At 19.9% G+C, this 22793-nt stretch overlaps 3 protein-coding genes across 3 annotated transcripts; 1 reads left to right on the top strand and 2 right to left on the bottom strand.

Moving 5' to 3' along the window:
- Positions 1-3795: 3795 nt before the first annotated feature.
- MKS88_003082 (uncharacterized protein) lies at positions 3796-4173 on the bottom strand (the record flags this gene model as incomplete). Its single annotated transcript, XM_067216144.1, has 1 exon — positions 3796-4173. One exon carries the CDS (start codon positions 4171-4173, stop codon positions 3796-3798), a length of 378 nt encoding a protein of 125 aa, XP_067072821.1.
- A 57-nt stretch (positions 4174-4230) lies between these two features.
- MKS88_003081 (uncharacterized protein) lies at positions 4231-5069 on the bottom strand (the record flags this gene model as incomplete). The annotated part of the gene is made up of 2 exons (XM_067216143.1): positions 4231-4800; positions 4986-5069. The coding sequence occupies 2 exons, from the start codon at positions 5067-5069 to the stop codon at positions 4231-4233; spliced, it is 654 nt and encodes a 217-aa protein (XP_067072820.1).
- Positions 5070-12235: 7166 nt separating this feature from the next.
- Positions 12236-13055, top strand: MKS88_003080 (uncharacterized protein; the record flags this gene model as incomplete). The annotated part of the gene is made up of 2 exons (XM_067216142.1): positions 12236-12309; positions 12479-13055. The coding sequence occupies 2 exons, from the start codon at positions 12236-12238 to the stop codon at positions 13053-13055; spliced, it is 651 nt and encodes a 216-aa protein (XP_067072819.1).
- Positions 13056-22793: the final 9738 nt, after the last annotated feature.

The following is a 22793-nucleotide window of genomic DNA, read 5'->3' as shown; positions in this document are numbered from 1 at the left end:
AAAGTTTTATTATATCCTTTTCGGTTGTTCCCCCTAGAATAACAGTACATTTCATAATTAACTTTGTTCTGTAGATAGGTTATATCAAAAATAAAAAAAATACCATGATAAATGTAATTCTATTTAAATTCAAAAAGTAAATTTATGCAAAATAATAAACATTAAAATATTTAGATATATGTAATTATAGTGAATACATTATAAAAACATTCACAAAAGCATTGCTAGATCATATGTTTTGCAATGTTTTGAGTTATCTCATTGTTTATGTAAATTTATGAAAAATGAACACGATAAATAAGCGGGTGAACAATTCGCCTTACTAGCACAAGACCGGGAATAATACAGCAAAAATCGTAATACATATAATACATTTATACATATATAAATATATATATATATATATATATATATATATATATAGATTTGTACTGAAATGTTTTACAATTTCTTTTGCAAAGTAATATTTTGCTGAATTATATTTAATTAGTATATTTGCTTGTTCATAAGACCTGCAGTAAAATACGCGTATATTATTATATATTATTATTTAATATATTAATTAAGGTTAAGATTAAAATTCTATTAAACTTGAATAAAGTAATATTATATTATGTATGCTAAAATGGAGGTCAATGAAAATATACATTATAAGGTGTTTAAATATACCAACTTGAAAACCTTTAGTTAGTAGGAATATATATACAACAATAATCAATTTTCTGCACAAAAAATGAGTTAACTAATTAATAAGAGATATATATTTTTGTACATTATTTAAGTTCAAATATGTATTATAGAATTACACTAGGATTATTGCTCCTTTAAGAAAAAATGCTATATATATTTTTTTGTTATGTTATTGAACTGTTACAATTAATAGAGGAGTTTAAATTAACAAAAAAATTTTCCTAATTCTGTAGATTTTAATGATATATAGGTCTACGAAAGAAATTAAGTTTTATGTTAATAGTTAAATTCATATTGTATTACACTAAAATTGATATAAAATGGTATAAATGCATATAAAGTTAAAATTTAATAAAATAATATATAAATAAATATATCTCAGTATTACATTGTTTAAAAAAGCTCTACATTTACAATATTATTGTAGCATTAGATGATAATAATAAAATAGGCATATATGCAAAATTGACAATATTTTTATACTAGGAAGTTGTAAGGGAAAAATTACTATTAAATGTAAAATGCAGCGGACAAGAAAAGATTATCCCTAATTTTATATATTAATATAATAATATAATAATAAAATAAATAGGAAATGCAACTTATATTTTTAACATTAAAATAGAAACTATTAAAACAAATAAAACTGTGAATTATATTAAAGTATTAATAATTATTTAAATGTGCAAATTAGGAGAATTCATGGCATATCATATAAACATTTATTGTTATTTTATAAATGTCGTTAATCAATAGCCTGTATTTGAATAAAATACGTTTTTTTATATATAGTAATGAAATATAGCATGGATAATGATTATTGATCATGTCTATTACTTATTATGAAGCTTCTATTCTGATGAAAAAGAGAATAAAATAAAAGTAATCATCAAGGAACAGTTATTATTATCCTTTGCAAAAACAGTTATAAAAGACTAAATAGATTTGAGTGTATTATTAGATTAAGTCAATAGAAATATTAATATAATGTTTCCGTGTATTGCCAATATTATGGGAGAAAAAGTTAAAATAACTTTTCTTTTTTAAGAGAAATGTTAAACGTATAAAACTGTTTAAATATGTGCTTAAATGGAAATGTTTTTATAAAAAATAAACTATTTTACTAAAAAATGGAATAGCAAAGAATAAAAAAATTCTGAGATTTAAAATATAACAATTCCATGCCAGAAGGAAAGGAAAATGTAAATTGTAATCTTCCTATAAGGGGTAATAATAAACTTATAGTATATAATAAGTTATTAGGTAAAAATATAAATTGTTATGCCAATATAAAAGTAGAATCTTAATCATCATATACAAGCTAGTGTAATGGTAAAACAAAAATAGTATTATATTAACGTTACAACTCGTTCGCTATGAATCGAGGATTATTATTTGGTATGGAAGATTTGTGAGAATATTAATTTTTGTTAAAAAATATAAGAAAACGAATAATTATAATGTCTATAATGAAATTATTTACTGGCAGAATTTTATTGCTATTTTCTTAGAAATGAATAAAATAAAAGTATAAAATTATACTGTAAAATTGGGTGAATTAATATAAGTTTCTATGAAATTAGAAACATTATATAATTATTAATATAAGAACCTTTCTATTTTTTTTTTTTATAATTTGCCAAGGACAACTTAGTTGTAACAAAATAGCTTATTAGTAAAGGAATACACCTAAAAAATCTCCCCCCCTCAAAAAAAAAGGAAAAAACATATCTTCTTTTTAAATTTATATGTTTATTTTCACTAAGAATATTTTCAAGAAAACCATATATACGATCAGGTGTACGTAAATTATTATTTACTTATAAAATTAAGCACTTATTAAGTACTTCTTTAAGGTATATGTTTTTTTCATTATTTTGGCATAGTATTGTAGGAAAGTATAAGGTATTTAATAGATGTCTCGAGATTTAACAAAAAGTATTATAACATTAGGCATCTATTTTTATATAAGCTGATGTATATATGTACATGATATATATGCATATAAGCTTATATTATTCTGTTTAGTGCTTTTCACAGTTAAAGTTATAGACATATAATTAGGAAAGATCTAAAAAAAAAAAGCTATAACTTAAGTGGTTATTTTATTTTATGCGTAAGGGTTAATAATTCCGTTAGAAAAAAAAAAAAATATGTACATAGTTTTTATCGTATAAGATAATATAAGAAACAAATAATGTAGCAGTAATAATTAAAAATTAAATAAAAACAATTTTATAAGAACCATTTTTAACATTAAGTTAACTGTAGCAGTATTTTGTCCCGTGGTGAAATATGTGCTATATTTAAAAAAACATACAATTTTTATGTGGTTCTTTTTTAATTAAATGCGCTTTTTGTTATATATAAATGCAATAATAAAGGAAGTACAATTTCATCTATATTTGTGTAACTATATTTAATATAGTTATAAATAAAAGTTTTTAATAAGAAAAGTGTGTATCATAATTAAAAAAAAAAAATGCAATAAAAAAAAAAAAAACCATCATTTTTGTTATGCAAATATTAGATAATACATATCAATTACATATCAGAAAAATTAATGATAAATAGGAATGAACAGTCATAATAATAAGTTAATGAAGTTTTAAAACGTGAACAACAATTAAAATATTTTAAGAGGAAAAAGAATTAATTTTTAAGTTTAATTACAAAAAATAAGTCTTTATGAATTATTAACTTAATACATACAAATTTTACTATAACACCTTTATTACATATATATATATATATATATGAAACACACATAAAACATATAAGGAAAAACAATAGTAAAGAAGATCACTAATAAAGATCAATTTTTTTATTACATAAATAAACATAAAAATATAATTATATTCAAACAAATCCTCTAATTATGAATCGAACATCAATATTATAAAAATTATAATATAAAAAATATTAGGTATTTCCTTAAGATTTCAAATGAAATATAAAAATTAACCAAACATTAAATATACGTATTTATCCTACATATATAATACCATATTTATATATATTTTTCCTTATAAGTTATATAAAATTTGGAGTGTATTTAAAAAATAAATATAATCTTCAATAATTTATAATGCCATTCATAATTTTTTACATATTTTTTCTGTTTTGAATTTTGTGATTTACTGCTCTTGTTCTGCTGTTTTTACTTCTGTTGACTGCTTTGTAAAAACTATGCACCTTCTTCATTTTACCAAATTTAAGTGCGTAGTAAATCATAAGTGCAGCTGATACAACAAAGGATAAACCAAAGAAAAATCCTCCTCCTATGGTTGCTGGAGTTGAAGCAGATTTACTCATAGTACCACCACAAATACACATAAAGAACAATGTGACCAACATGCTTACAGTTATTGGAATATATATTCTAGCCTTTTCCAAAAAGACACTAAATATTTCTTTTCCATTTTTAAATCTACATTCATGAAAACCTGCGTCTGAATTACTATTTTTCATTGCACGTAACATTTCAGCTTCAAATTTTTTATCTAAATCATATATTTTTTTCAAAAACCCTTTTTTAGGTTATTCTTGTTGTAAAGCTTGATGAACCATATTTTGAAGAGCTTCTGATCCGCTTATATCATCATCATTTCTATTTTTTGCTGCACGTGATATTTTTTTATTTTTTTTGTTATTTTTTTTTAAATCATTAATACTTTCCGTTGATTCATAAAATTCGTTAAGGTTCATATCTTTTGTTACATTACCATTTTTTTTGTTATTTTTTTTTAAATCATTAATACTTTCCGTTGATTCATAAAATTCGTTAAGGTTCATATCTTTTGTTACATAACCATTTTTTTTTTTATTTTCTTTTTTCATAATATCATTAAATTGTTTTTGATAATCGATATCCTGCAGAAATGAATCATATCTATTTTTAATTGAGCTATCCTTAATTAAACCATTTATTCTGTTTTTTAAAACAACATCATCATCATATAATGATTCCATTGATCCGCCTTTTAAAAATAAATCATCTTGTGAAGGATAGTTAGCATATACTTCTGTTTGTCCCTTCAACAATCTACCATTTCTTAAACTCATTGTGTTGAAATTAGCATTTTTTTCAAATGATTCTTCATAGTTATTCTATAGTAAAAATAATTTAGTTGAATACATACAATATTTAGTCAAACGAATATATTACATATATACATGTTATATATGTGTACTTCAATATCGTAATCAAACTTTATTAAAATAAAAATATAATAAAATAGCAAAAAAATATAAATTGTAAAAATTTCTTAAAATATCAATAGTTGATACAATACCTCATGTTGAGCTACCCATATTAGAAGGGTGGAGCTAAAAACTTTGCAAAAAGTGATGAATGTATTAGTGTTGCTTTTCTTCATTTTGGAATTCTCTAAAAGTTTGAAAGCATAATTTTGTTGTAAAATAATATGTTTATTCTATAATTATAAATTTTTTGTAGTATTTTCAATTTTAGATAAGTTTTATATATTTTTCTTCAATTTTTTGTTTTATTAAAATGAGATTTATCACATTCTTTTTTTTTTTTTTATAAAAATACTATTAAAACAAACTTTCGTTATAAGGAACTGAATCAGGGGTATTTAAAAATTATAAATTTTTAAGAATAATTTTAAACAATTTAGAATTTCCAAATAACTTCTATTACTAAAAACTGAAGTTGTAATATATTTTATTTTTTTATTTAAATAATAATATTAATAAATAGATTGTTAATAACAGAGAAAAGTCTGTTATAAAGAATAACATTCAAAAATATTATTTTGCAAGTATATATTTTTTATTTTTACAAATAAAATAAAAGAGGAAAAAGTATATGTATTTTATATTTTTTTTTAGATTTATTTTGTAAAAATTTGAATATTGCAGATTTTCAATAATTATCTAACGGTTTTATCATATATATAATACTTTTTTGTTTTATATTCTTTTATGAATAAATACTTTAACAGCAAAAATTATAGAATAACAACACAATTTTTAAAATTTTATTATTTAAATATGCATGTATATATTAAAATAAATTATAAATATTAATATTTTTTAGGATAAAAAAGATAGTGAAAGTTTCGTTAATTATATTTAGTTAACAAGGGCATTTTTTTTTGTGTTAATGAACTTAAAAATATTATGGTTTTATTATAAATATTTTTTTAAAAATTATTTTACTATATAATGTAATTTAATAGCGGTTCCAATGGAAGATTATATGTATTTTATATAATATGAAAAATGTAAGAAATTCTAATAATGATAATAAAAAGTAGGTCCATAAAAATATAGTATTATGAATACAACATGTTTGATTGCGTCCAACTTTATTTTTATAAAAATCCGTTATAATAATAATAATAATAATAATAATGTTAATAATTGAAATATAATAAAAAAAAGATACATACAAAAATAAGGAAAATTATAAATAATATATATAATATTATAATATATAATAATAGAAGTGTTTTTTTAAAAAAAGTCATAAAATATTAATATTATATAGATACATCATTAGAACTTAAATATTACTCGAATGAGGAGTAGTATATGTGTATATATATATTATACTGCTATGCATTATATAAGAAATAGAACACATGCTTATGTTGTATATATATTAATTTATATATTATACTGATATAATAAATATATATTATTAAGAAATGAATTAAGGAATAAGTTTAATAAAGAAAAAAGATTAAAAATTATCTTTTAGGAATATAAAACAAAAGAAAAAATAAACAGTTACTATTTTTAATAAAATATGAAGAACTTTTGATAGTACAAAATTATGTACATTAATCTTCATTTATTGTACCAAAAAGTAAATTAAAATTTATTTTATTACCAAGGAATATAAAAAATTATATAGTCATTTTCATTAATTTTACTGAAACAGAAAATATAAATAATAATTCTAAGTTGTAAATTTTTATATATTCTTACAAAAAATTATAACGAAATACTGTAATTCTCATTTTTTATCAACTTATTATAATTTATAACTAATGTACCATTAAGTTCTAAATTTTGTTCATTACACATATATATTTAAGTACAGGTATAATATATATTTATTATACTCAATGTATAAGAAAATTTTCGTTTATAACTGGATATGCATAAAATTGAACCTAATTTTATACTTCTCAAATTATTTTTCTTTTTAATTATTAAATTTTCATTGATTATTTAAATAATGTTGTAGTGGTGGTTAATTATTTTTTTCTTACATAAAAATATATTAGAACAAAGACAGAACTTTACCAAAATGTTTTAATTTAAAATTTTTTTAATATATTAAATATTGTAATATATGTATACATATATATATATCCACTGATAAAAAATTTATAATAAAATTTTATAAATTTTTTCGAAATATATATATATTTATATACGTATCTTACAGATTAAATCAATGTCTTCATGACAGTATGTAAAATTATTTTTTTCTAAAGATGATAGCACTGATTAATATATTATAAATCTTATTTTTACTAAAATTTGCAACAAGGAAGTTATTAATTATTTAAGATCTACTTCTTTTTTGAACTATAATAATATGTAATTATTAATTATAAATAATAATATATATATTATCCTGAATTACCTATTATAAAAGAAACCCTTTGGGTAAGGTTCAGTATGTTAATAAACCTTCAAGCAAAAGTTACTGCATACCCATATATATATATATATTAGATAATATGAACTGTATATTTTTGAATTATAATGATATAAGATTGAAGATCATATCAAATTGTAAGGATAAAAAAATATCATTTTCATAAGTCCATTATTTTTGTTCATGATCTTTTATATAAGCATTAAATAAATATGAAATTAATAATTTTTATAATGTATAAAATTTGAAGTTGCAAAAATCGATGTCTACTTGACTTCAAAATATGTAAGTATATAAATATATATATATTATAGAATCTTTTATATTTGCTATTATGAGTAGTGCTGAAATGAACTTGAAAGCAACGTTTTTACATTAAAAAATTTATTTCATTTAATGAAGTAATATGAAATTACAAAATGAAGGAATATTACCCTTAAAATATAATAATTTTTAACATATATTTAATATTTGAATATTAATATAATACCCTGCACTGAAATAAACTTTATAGTGCACAAACGGAAAGTGCCATTTAACGAAAACAGTATTGTATTAATGATACTACTGCTGAACGGGTCTCCTATGTAAATTATAAAATGTAAACGGTAAATGAGAATACTTAAATTATATAAGTTAAAAGAGAATGTAAGTATGATAGTTCGTAAGAATAAATGTATTGTTTTCTTTATTTTTCCATTGTTAAAATGGATTTATATATATACATACATTTATACATATATAACTTTTAAAATTAAATAGGAAAAAAAATATGATAAATCATATACAATTCCTGCATACTGACAGTAAATAAAGGAAATAAAATTCTGAAAATTTGTTGTGACAATTTTCTCTTTATTCCTATGAATCTATGTGTATTTAAAAAAAAAAAAAAAAAATGTTTACAGTTTTAAAAGAAATTTTACAGAAAAAAATAAATTTATAAAATAAAATAAGAAATAGAATGAAAATATTTAATATAAATATAGTGTTCTTCTTGATTCCTAGCTTAATGAGTCCCTTTATGTTATTATATTACTTAACACTAATAAGTTATAAAACAAAAATGAATGTTTTTCTTTATTTATTTATATATTTATATATTTTTGAAATATTAAAATATTGCATTTATGTTTATATTAATACAAACTGCCCTATGTACAAGTTTTGTGTGTTTTAATTTTTTTGTAATTTTTGCTTTTAATTTATTTCAGAATTTCATCATTTTCGAAACATCTAAATATATTTAAGTCTTTCGTTCCCTATTTCACACAGGGATACAGGAAAAAATGTATCATAGAAACATTGGAAAAGTTAAATATGATATATATATATATATATATATATATTTTTTTTCTATTTAAAAATTATGGTTATATTTTCGTTTTTATTTATTTTTTTTTTTTTGTAGATTATTTATAAGTCACATGTATATACAATTCGTAGTAAGAAAGTTAGAATGATATGTTTTTATACATGGCCAATTCTGTTAGTGCATTATAAAAGTGTATCATTCATTTTATATTATACATGATATTCTGTTTAAAAATTGGATTATAAAAAGTTCTTACGTACAAATGCATAGAAGAATTCAGTAAAGTATTATACACATTTATGTGGTTTCAAATATTAAAAGTTCACATGAACTTATCATTCCGTAAGATAAGTTAAATAGTATATTTTGGCACATTCTTTACTGTATTCTATTACTATTAAGCATTTAAGTATATAATTTTTTGGCGTCATGCCTATCATTATTATTGTTTTTTATTTTTTTCAGCTAATTAGAGGCTAATCTTAGTGATATATATATATTTATATTTACAATTACAAATTTTTTAATATAAAGAATAAAATTAATACACAATACCCAAAGAATGAAGCATAAAACGTTTTGGTAAAATATGTTAATAAAAACAATATACCCGTAACATTTTTACCATTCATGGTATATTAAAAAAAAAATTATTTCACCTTATTTTATTTGTGATAGTAAACTTATAAGTAGTCCACGTAAAGTTGACGAAATTTTTTCATATTATCCGTTTAAGTGTGTAATAATTTTTTCGTTCTAAATTTAAAAATTTTAAGTAAATACTACAAAATTTAACTATATATCACATATTTTACAAAACACATTCAAGAATGTTATTAAATAAATACTTGTAACATTTTCAAAATAAGTATATCTTTAAAATAATAAATTTATAATTGAAATAAAAAAAATTAGATGCGTAAACAATCATTTAAAATTGTATTTAAACCAATGCAAATGTGTTATATTATTACCACGGAAAAAATTATATATTATTATTAATATTATATATATTTGTGTATCCAACAAAAGAACGAGAAATGTTAAAAAATGTTAAATCACAATATTGCATATTGTAAAATAATTGCCATTTTGGTGAAATAAAAATTACTTTTGAAATATAAACAAAACGTATTTAAAAGAATTAAGATATTTAATAAAAATTTTCAAAACAGTTATATATTAAATAACGAATTATCAACACCTAACACTCAGATTAATTAACAATGTTAATTAGTGAAATCCTGAACAATGCGTCAATTTTTTATTAAAAAAAAAAATAACATCCGAAAATAACTCATTTTAGGAAAAATTTAAGATAATCATATAATATAATTAAAAAATTTATTTAACATTTTAATGGTTGTTTTTTATAGTACTATTTTGAAAGTTTATGCCATTATCAGCTGGATTTAAATAACAGTAAAATAAAATTGGTGTATATATTTACAGATTAATGCACATATAAAACTTCTCATAAAAAACAGTGGTAAGAATGATAATATATCTTTTTATTCTTATGGAAAATATATAATATTTATATTTTTATACTTTATTAAATAGTTACGCGTTACGGATAAAAATATATTATATTTATAATAGCTACATTAACAAAGAGTAATAAGGAAATAATTGATATATGTAAAGACCTTTAAACTTATCCTTTATATGTTAATATGAATAAGTCTAACATTATTTTTAATGTAATAAAAACATATTTATAATATATAAATTTAAAAATAAAAAAAAACAATTATCTTCGTATATACTTTATTTTTTTATATTAAAGAAATTTGTTTTTTTTTTTTTCTCGTTGTACTTTATTTATTGCAGCACGGAATAAAATGAACAACTAATCTATGGTTAAAAAAAAATGAAGTACAAATTTCGAAATATTGTTTTTACATGTAATTAGGAAAATATATGTATAAATGTCTCAATTAATATTATAAGTTGCAATATTTGTACTATGCTTATTGAATACATTATTAAAGGCGAATAAAACTTAAAATTTTGTTAATCAACGCATATATGAAGTGTCTATTATATAAAAATGATTAATACATGTATGGTTAATAAAGGAATGTGGGTTATTTCATTATAATATATTATAACAAAATTAATACAAACATCCTCATTATTAATTTTAATTTACAACGTTACTAATAATCAAAAAATTTTACCGTTTTACAGAATTACTAAAAATAACAATTATCCTTATATTATAAATTAATTTAATTCAGCTAATTTAATACTTTATTTAATTTTTTTTTATTAAATAATTATACATTTTACATTAAATAAAATGAAAAAATAAAATAATACTTATTATACATAATTCTCAAAAAATAATGCTTTATTTTAATAACAAACTTTTTCTTTCATTAAATGTATATAAATTTATATTGTATTTACAAAGGAAAAAAAATATATAGGGCTAAAAAAAAAAATATAACAAGAAAAAATAAATTTAAAAAAAATGATAATAAAATAATAGACAATTTAACTAGTAACAAATATTAATATATGGTTTTAACCTTATAAAAAAAAAAAAAAAAAATATATATATATATATAAAGTATAAAGAATGAAAATACGTTAACCCACATATTATTCTAAATGAAAAAACATGTTATAAAGGATAAAACTCTAATGAATACGTATTTATTTTATTTTTTATATACATATAAAATAACAGAAAAAGAAGAAAATACGCTGAAGAGCAACCTATAGATGATTGAAACAAAAAAAAAATTAAATTAGAAAATATTAATTTACGCATTATATTTTTATAAAATACATAAAATAAACAAGATTACTTTTATTATTTTTTTTTATGTAAAATAGATAAATATATATATTATATATATATGTATATTTTATTTATATTCATAGAAATAAAGTATCTATAAGTGGATTATATATAAAACAACTGAAAAAAGTATTATAAAATAGAAAAAAAAAATAAATATAAAATTATTTCATACAAACATAAAACAAAATAGTAACAAAAAAATAAAAATATTTTAATAATTTTTAAAAATGTATTAAATATTCAAGAAGGTATGATTAAAAGTAAATTTAATTAAATTTATAATTTTTAAATTTATAGAAAATCCTATAATTTTCAAATATTTTATTTGTTAGATTAAGCTTTTTAATTTTAATTATTTAATTAAAAGGATAACGAAAAAATATATAATATTTTATGATAATTTTAGGATATAAATTATGTGCATAAATTTTAAAGATATTTTTTTAGAATTGTTATTTTTGTTTTCTTTTGCCTCATAAATTTACATTTTAAGCGTGTACATTTTATTATTTTATAAATTAAATCCGTAGTATAAACTGATATTTAAAGAAGGGTAATATAACTCGTTGAAAGTAATAGAAGAAAAAGAATATTTTATTGATAAATACTACTCTCTTTTTTGACAAAATATTAGTTGAAAATTACTAACAATTACAGTAAATTAAACATTCAGTCATCCTCTATTAATAGAGCTAATTAGAGAGAAAAATGATTACCATTTAGTTCTTCAGTAACATCCTCAGAATAAAACTGTAAAAATATAATAATAAATATGTTTTCCTTTTTATTAAGTATTATTGCCTTAACCTTTGTATTTTGGCAATCCTATAACACGTATCATTTGAAGTAAACATTATTAAGAGTATATACATTTATATATTTGTATATATATATATTATACAGTACATATGTTTATGTTATTACCCTAATTAAGCATTTTGTTTTTAATTAGTATATATAAAAAATAATAATATGAATACATAATTTTTTAATACATAATAATCAATTTTTATAGAATATATCCTGTTAATTATTCATTTGGTAAAAAAAATGCATATGAAGATGAAGTCGGGAAAAGATATGAAAGAATTCTAAGATCAGAAAACGTAAATATATTTGAAAAATATGCAAATACACAAAATGGAACTAGTGGTATTAACTTAATGTTAAATTTGTCAAATGGGATTCATTATGATCCACAGTTAAATTTAGATGTTCAAGTAGTAAGTGAAGAACAAGAAGATTATGAGGAGGAGTTAAACGAATTAATTGAGCAAATAACTGAAACATGGAATGAGACTTTTGTATCTATGATAGAAGATTATATCGATTTTACAGAACAAAATGATATTATAGATGGAGAATGGAAATGTCAAATGTGGAACCAAAGGTGGTTTATATATTTAAAACTCCTAGTTCGTAGTTTAGGTGATGTTTTACAAAATGATAATTATTCTTTAAGAGCTAAGGAACATATTTCTAATGAATACCTTCAATGTGCCAACAATGATTTTATTTACTTTTTAAGTGTAGTTAAGGAAGAATGGGATAGAAGAAATGCACAATTAAATGAACAGGTAGCTCAAGCATAAATATAAAAATAAAATGTAAAATCCTTATATATACAAGAAAAGGAGATTCTCATTAAAAAAAAAAATTTTTAATAAGAGATTAAAATAAGCTATATTAAAAAATGGTTGTAGAGCATTTTTATTTAAAAGGTGGGAATTGAGTTTAATTAATTTTTAATATATAATAGACATGATTCATTTATTGTATTTCATATGAAATCACAACAAAAAAATGGAACATCGTTAGTATATATAGAAAATGAAGTAGTTTTATTTTATATACTTTTTTTTTTTTTTTTTGTCAAAAGATTCATATATTTCAACGTTTGTAGAGTTCATGTTGGTATTACCTAGTTATTTGTATATAATATAATTAAAATTTTATTTTTGATTTTTAAAAGGGAAAACTGTAACATCTGAAAAAAAAATTAAGGAAAATAAAATAAAATAATATGATTTTAATTAACATCAACGTGAAATGTTGTAGATTAGTATGAGCACATAATTAGAGTGGTATATATACAAAAAATAATTCCATATAAAATCGTGTTTATGAAGTAATGAAAAATTTACATTACGATTTAATCTTTTATATATATATATATTCTTTTTCGCAAACATAAAAGTAATTAGATAGATAAAATAATTTATGGAGTTGTAAAGTGTGTAAATGGATTAAAAAAAAAAAAAATTTCATATTTATGGAGAGAAAAATAAAGGCGCTTTTTATTTTTTAAAGAGTGATATAAATACCTCAGATTTTTTCTTATATATATATTTTAATATACACCATCGAAAATGTATAAAATAATTATGAATGGAATAAAATCAATAGGAGCTGCATTATAATAATGAGATAAGATGGATATTCGTTTGAAATGAGTGGAAATTAAAAAAATGAAGTAATTAAAGTAAAAATAGATATTTAAATATTTTTGCAGAACTAGTGAAAAATATAAAAGGTTACCATAATATATGGAAATAGCTATACGCACATTATGCATATTAAAAGGATTAATATAATTCTCACGTATCAATTTTTGTTCATTTACTACATAAAATGATAAATATCCTAATGGCAATAAAAGTATATTAATATATTAAGAGAATGCTGAATATTATTTTATTTACAGTGGACTTAATATTTTTTAACGGGGTGGATACTCTATTTTTTTTTGTTTATATATATATATATATATATACATATGTGATATTTATTATTTTACGTTTTGCATTAAGAAAATATATGATATTAAAAAAAATTCTGCAGTTATTTGTATTTATTTGATTTTGTTTACCTTTTATATAAAACAGATAGGACATCAGAGTTATGTAGTTGTTTTCCCACTATTATGTTTATAGTATATAAAACATTTTTCTTTATATGGAATAACAAATGATACAATTATATATATGAGTTAATTTTAAAAGCGTATAAAACACATAATTTAATAAACCAATTAATAAAAAGCTTTTCTTTTTGATATATAATAAAATATTAATTTTTAAGATGTGACATTTGCGTTTTTATATTGTTTAAAGTTTTATGAAAATATATATGGATGCATATCTCTATATGATTATTAATTTTTTAAAGAAACAGTTGAACTTTTTATATTATTTTAGAATTATGATAAATGTAATAGCACATGATTTCTTTTTTTCTGTTCTATATTTACACATTTTAAAATCACACATATATCAAATTATATTTGTTTCTGCTCTTTGAATAAATAATGACAAATGCGTAAGGAAAACGTTATAATTAACAATGGTCGGATGAATATGTTGTCATTATTTCATTATATTTGTATAAATGGAAGTTTAAAAATTTTTTTTTTTATTTCGCACAATCCATAGATAATGTACTTTAACTGGGGAAAAATGTATTCAAAAAATATATATATTTATATTAAGAAACGATCGTTTTTCAATAATCTTTTAAATATATTAATGTTCGTAATATTTTTGAAATTAATATTTAAATTTTTTTGCTTTTTATTTTGTGTTTTACGAGTAATTTATATATATAATTTTAACTGCCAAAATATGATATTTTTGTTTATTTTTTAATATAAATATTCGCGCGAATTGTAATGAGATATTTTATGGTTTCATGCTTTTTTTTAAGAATAAAAAAGTGCAATTATTATTGTATATTTAATTATGCAATAGATTATATAGTTATAAACATATATATATATATATATATATATATATTTTAAAGTTATTGTGTTTGTTCCTTTAAATATTTTTTTTTTGAGTTTCAAATAAATAATGTTTTTTTGATTTTGATTATATATCAGAATGCTATAATGTGCGGGAATTGTACATTATTTAATTGGCAATTATACAATACCCTTTTATATCTTTTACGTGTTTTTGTCATTTTAATTGTTATTCTGTTTCGTAAAATTATATTTTCAATGAATTTAGTAATAGCGTAATTTCGTTATGTTTTTATTATGAAAATTGCTAACCTGTTTTAGCGTTTTATTTACAGTACTATTAGCTTATTTTAATTTGTAATTATTTTAAAATATTATAAAGTTTTTAATTCTTATTAGAATTTATGTAATTTTTTGTGAATTTATATTAATTATATATTAAATTTTTCTTTATAATATATACTAACAAAATTGGTTACATTAATGTGTATGTTGTTAATTTTTTGATTTACAGTTTTTATTTGTTTTTCCCATATCCTGTTGAATGCTAAATTCAAGATATTAATGTATATAATAAATTTATGCTAAATATTTTATAGAAACATTAGTATTTGTTCATTAAAAGTGTATAATTGCTTAAAATGACATAAAACCGTAAGGTCATGTATGAACTATTAATTGGAAAAAGTGAATTAGGACTTTTTTTTTGCAGATGAAACACATTTAAGAAAATGCAAAAGGTCGTTTTCAAATTAAAAATGATTTTAGTTTTTGGAAAAATTAAAATCATTTTTAATAATTTGCATAATTTGGGAGAAAAATAACGGACATCTGTGAATATATATAATTGAAAATGAGAAAAAATAATTTTTCACAAGTGTTATTGAATATATGAAAAATAAATATATTAAAGCTTTGTTTTTTTAATATTATTTATTTTATATATTTTGTATCAATATGTTTTCATTATAAGTAACGAACGTATATTTACCACGTGAGGAATACAAAAAAGAAGCATACTTGTCATAGTCTTTACTTTTTTAAAAGAATAATTTTGGACATTTTTTTTTGAAATTTTTGTTTATTCCAAACAGTGCATTGCATAAATTTAAGTTAAGCACATATTTTATATAGTAATATTAATAGGTTAAAATCCATGTGTTATGTGGAAACTATAGTGTTTGATATAAAGTAATAATTTAAATTTGCATTTACTATAAAACTAAGTAAAATGGAGAATATGTTATGACATTACAATATAGGTTATATTATAAATAAAACAATTACCCTTAATAGAATTTTCATATTAACATTTTTTATATAACAAAATGGCATTTATTTATTGTATGTTCTTGTATACTGTAATTTATAGGATATTTTTTAGTATATTAAAATTTTGAATTTTTAATATGCATTAAACAAAAGGTAACAAAAAATATATGAATTTTTGAATGTCCTGATAATATACTAAATAGAATAATTAAAATAAAACAGGTGTAGAGTTTCAGAAGTATGTCATTATATCTAAGTAAAAATATTCATTTATATGCTACAGTTCACATTTGTAACAACATTTTAAATAGTTAAAAAGGATTATCAGATAAATACGTTAGTACAAATGGCGAATAATATTAATGTAAAATAAATGAAATTTGCCATATTATGTAAAATTATTAGTTTTGTATGGATTGTTTTTAACTTGTCATTCTACAAAGAATTAATTTGTAATATTATGCTACATTTTACATGTTTATCACATTCACAATTTGAATTTAATTTCTATTAAAATAATGCTTATTTTATGTGATAATTATAAACTTTCTACAATTTAATGTTAATAAAAAATTATAGAATAATCCGTCGTTATGCATATTTATTGAAATCTTATTATTATAAAGAAATACATAATATGTCTAAGATTAAGTGTCGATGTAGTGTATATATAGATAATATGCTACCATAATTGTTATCATTTATGTAAATAATATGTATATTAAAATAAAATCTAAGACTTCGGAAAGAAAGTATGGGTATATTTTTATTTTAAAAATTATGAATAGATTATTATTTATGTCTTATATTTATGTTGAAGTGCAATATAAAATTCATTTATGAACGAAATTATTTATGTGTTTATGCAGTTCATTTTATCTGTTGACTTTTCAGGAAGGTGAATTAAAAGTGTTGCCTTTATATAGATTATGTTAAAAATTGGTTAGTGAGGATAAAATAAAAGACGATAGCGGTTACTGTAACAAGTAAGGAGATACTGATGAACATATTAAAACTCTTTGAAAAAGGCCTGTAGCAAATTTAACAGGGTTGTACATTATCCATATTGTAGAAGTTGGAATGTAGCACTGTCATGCTTTGAAACACTGGTTCTGTTTTAGGACGCGGAAAAAATTATATACTAGTAAAAATTTTAATAGAGGCAGAGATGTTGATAAAGCTATTTTATGTAGTGAAAAAAAATCAGTTTAGACATTAGAGAGATGTATCATGTGAGGATCTTATTAAGAACGTTATGAAAATATTGAAAGATGAGAATGATTTGCGAGATTATTTTATAAATCATAATAGTGTTAAATGTGACCATGCTCAAAAGGATAAATGAATATATATAAAGAATATCTTATTTGTATTAATAAACTATATGAAGAAAATATTGAACAGTATGATGGTTGTTTTTAGGAAAAAGTGAGTAATTCTTGTAGACATTTTTTAAGTGTGAAGAATAATATAATCCTACTGATCCTTGAATTAGAAGGAGGAGTTTAAGGATTAAGTAAATATAATAATGAAGATAACAACGGTGTAGCAGATACAGAATAAGTGTATTACAATAATTCTAAGTCATTAACGATCAAAATATGAAGTAATATGATTACTAGTAATATTTATAATGCGGGAAAAGATACTGACAAGTTAATAGTTGGATATCCAGAAAAACATTAGTGCGAAGAAACGTAAAATGCACACATACTAATTTAAAGAAACACTTAGTGCCGCTGTTGTAACACCAGAATATATTATTTAATAATAAGGTGATGAAACAGAAAAAGTAAATGAAAGAAATATCATTCAAAAATCAGATAAATATCATGAGTAGTTATTAAATGAAAAGCCATCAACATAATTAGAAGATATACGAGAAGTTTTGAATGTTATAAGGACTGACAAATGTGGATTATCTGCTGGTTCTTATTAAGAAGTTATTTTATAACATGGGGAGGGTAAAGGCACTTCTCTCATTTATGTACATACACACAATTCATTACATCAGTTTACCACTGTTTCTTTCACCATTCTAAAAACGAAATATAATATATTACATATTATTTTAGTATTGAAATTCTGCTTTATTTAATACTTGGAATATTTTATTTTATTTTTTCCAAAATTATATAGTAAATAAAAATTTTACACTAAAATATATACTAACATTTGTAATTTAAAATTCCTTAAAATTTATAATTAAAATATCAATAAATTATATATGTTTTGCTTATTTAAACTGTGCGTTAGTTCATTTTCTTTGGAATCCAGTTTCAAAAGAGGGACTTAAAGAATTAAACAATTAAGAGTAGTACTTATCAAGAACATCCGCAACATTTATGAGTATACGAATTTGTATGTATACTTATAAATTCTCAAACATGGCCTTTATATCTATATAATTAATCGGAACGACGCTCTTTGAGTTAAATGAATATTAAACGCAAAATCATTTAGATGATGACGCTAATACGTATATATAATGTTCCATCTATAGTTATATTTTATAGAAAAGAATAAGAAAATAATCACATTACAAAAAAATATAAACACTATACAATTAAAAAGTTAATATCTATTGCAACATGTGACTGTTATATACAAAATGCATAGTTATTCGTAAAATTAAAAGAAATAAAACAATGGAAGTATTAACGGTTATATAATTTAAATATGATATATTTATATTAAATAGTGTATGAATAATTAAAACATACAAAATGAAGCGTTTTATGCATGTAATAAAAATAAAAGCAAGTTTACAAATAAGAAAGTTGGAAGGAATATATATGTATATTAAATAAACATAAAAAAAGGTAAATAATATAAAATATATTGGAACAAATATAATTGAGTATGAATATGATCAAAGATAAAAAAAAATTAATACAATTAAAAAGCTACAGAGGAAGAAAAAAAAAAAAATTATTATTAGCAAATTTTACAAATTGTTTGTATATACATATGAACAAATAACAAAATTAAGAATAAAAAGTATAGAAAAATAAAGGTATATTTATGAACAAAATATAAGAAAACATTTATGAATATAATTAACTTACGTAAAAAAAAGGTACTTCCATTGTTAACACATATTATGTGAATGATTTTTTTTGTTTCATAAGCTTCCATTTAATTTTATAACTATTTTTTTTGTTTTTTGTTTATTGTTATTTTCAGTATTTAATATATAAGTATAATACATTTAAAAAATTAAATTTTTTATAACACACTGTTCTAAATATTTGTTTAAGAATATTCTCTTTTGTTTTTATATATTAAATTAGGAATTATGTTAGTATATCATGTAATAAAATAAGATCCTACGAAACATTTTTATTATTGGTGTAATATTCTTCTCATTATATAGAGGAATTACGTTTAATTTATTAAGAATGATGAATAATTTTAATAAAAAATAAATTATTATAAAATAAGTCAGCTAATAATTAACAAATGAATCTTGAGTGTTGGAGTACCCATATATAGAAGGTTCAATTATTTATAGGGTTGTTTTTTAATAAGTGTTCATAAAAAAAATTTTATTTTTATGAACGCAATGTAATGAAGAGTTCATTTCGTATAAGTCATCATATAAATAGGAAAATATGCATCACGTTCTCTCTATGTAAAAATGTTTCTAATGATTGTCTATTTTTATAATATATGTTAACAGATGTAATAAAAATAATAGATTATATAAGTGTAATTTTATTTAATTTTATATAAGCATATAACCGTTTCCTCGTAATAATATTAAGCATAATTTTATATATTTCATCGAAGTATTATCAATAACATAAATAAAAAATTTTAATTATATATTTATTTTATCTGAAAAGAAAACAACCCTTACATCATTACAGGAAATATTAGGAATCTTTAATTTTATACAAATAATTTATGCGTTTCTTCTTAGAGAATGCGTTATTATTGAAACAATCCTAGTAGATGAGTGGTTAATAATTTTATCATTTAATTTTATATTTGAAAAAACAGTTTCTATATTACCCGTATAATGTATATATTAAAGGGGAATATATTAAGGGAAAGTACTGCTAAACTTCATGTGATATTACGAATGAGACAAGTGTATTTATAACATTAAAAGTGTTCGTTTTTACGGATTGATGGGCGTTATAGTACTAATTAATATTATACATAACAATTTTTCTTATTCATTTGAAATATATAATATATTATTAAAATGTTATAAGTACCCCTTGAAATTAATTTTTCCTTCAAAAACCAAAAGAATGTGAAAGTTTGACAAATATTAATAATGTATTTGAAATTATATATTAAAATAATTCACCTATATATATATATATATATATATATGTACAAAGATATTTAAATGAAATGGACTTTTCTTTTTTTCAAAACAACATATAATTAAATAAAAATTCAGCTTAAAGTGAATTAAACGAAAATTCATTCATGATAAACATGCATTTTATTTGTTCTACAGTGAATATACAATTCAATAATATTTTTACGTAGTTTTAGTTCATACGCCATAATATTAAATATAATATGTGATCTTCAAAATACATGTAACAAGTTTTTAAAACAGTATTTATTGAACAACTGTTTGGGAATATGTTTGAAATAGTGTAATAAGAATGTTTAAATAATTTAATTTTAAGAAACCAAATTTCTATATTTTTTTATCGTGTCTCTTAATGTGTGCAAAAATTTTGTACGAATTATTGAAATTTACGCTGTAAAAAATACAGCGTTCTATTTAAAAAACATTTGAAATTTTAAATAAAACATGAGATTCCATAATTATTAGATATTCATGTTATAATTTAATTATCCATTCGATGTATAAATAGAGAATATATTAGTGTTATTTTTTTTTTATAATTTTAAGTTATTTTTCACTTCGAATGTTGTAGTTAAATTATTATGTTTACAATATTTATGAATATCAATTAAAATTAATTTGTATAAAACAGTAATCATGAAAGGTAATGATAATATATTTCATCTTTATCTATTTGTATTATTGTGTGATGTGGTAAATGTAAGAACGTCTTCATTATTTGCGTCATTATGTAGCAGTTTATTATAATTAAAGAACTAGTTTATTTGTTTGTAGAACAAATTAACAATTAAATGTTTTCTATTTATGAGTATTAATAACTGGCTATGATAATTTTGAGATTAATTCATATATATATCATTATGCAAGTTGTATGCATCAATGCTGTATAATTAATTATTATATTCTCAATAATCCTTTATATAATAATCATGAATAAGGACCACCTTTTTTAAATTATTATTATATGTTTAACATTTTATTAATGCACTTTATAGGAATTTCTTAACAAATCAATGTTTGACGATCTTTTATATTTTTTTTGAAGTTTTATTTATTGCATTTTTATTTTTATTTTTTTTTAATTATTAGTTCCTAAAATTTCAGTGTTATCTAAAATTTAAAGGTCAATTTATTTTTTACAATATATATTTATTTTATTGAATTATTTGTATAATTATAGTTTTTCTTATCACACGTATGATATATAAAAGTATATAATACAATATAAATTAATCAGTGTTTGCTATATTTCCTTATTTTTTGTATTTATACTTTCAAAATTAATATTTTAAGATTAAAAAGTAATTTTTATTATTAAAATGGTGCACTTATAAGAGGAGGGCATTATGTTGCATCGATTTTGTATTATATTTTCAATAATTATTAGATTAGTAGATGTATAATATCGTTATATATGTATTATATACTCTCTAATTTTTTTTTTATTTTATTTCTTAATAAAAGTATAACTAAATTGCTATTTTTATGTGCTTTAATACTATTGATGCTGCTTTATGTATTGCACGTAATTTTTTCCTTATAAACTCTATATAACATATATATATATATATATGTATTTCTGTTAATATAAAATGAGATTATCTATATTACAATGAATTTATTCAAAATTGCCAAAACATGGATAATTTTAATAACTAAAAATAATTATTTACTTATAAAAAAATATTATTAACATATTCTAATATATTTGTTTTATATATTATAACGATATTATATTACAAAGATGGATTTATATTTGAGTTGACGTATTACTTGATCGTAATATTTATAGTTATACCAGAAATATATTTTTTCGTTTTTGTTATTACTATTATTACTGCATTAATGATATTAATTAAAAAATAAACATAATGCTTTTACTATAGTTTGTACATAATATAAATCAGTAAATACAAATTTGTTATGTTCCTATTTTTGTAATATATAGAAAAAGTAAAAATTTATTACATATCAAAATGG

The sequence above is a fragment of the Plasmodium brasilianum genome, chromosome 10 (genome assembly GCF_023973825.1).
Source record: "Plasmodium brasilianum strain Bolivian I chromosome 10, whole genome shotgun sequence".
Taxonomy (NCBI): Eukaryota; Apicomplexa; class Aconoidasida; order Haemosporida; family Plasmodiidae; genus Plasmodium; species Plasmodium brasilianum.
Note: the sequence above shows the minus strand (reverse complement) of the source record. Positions and strands in the feature narration are given on the sequence as shown.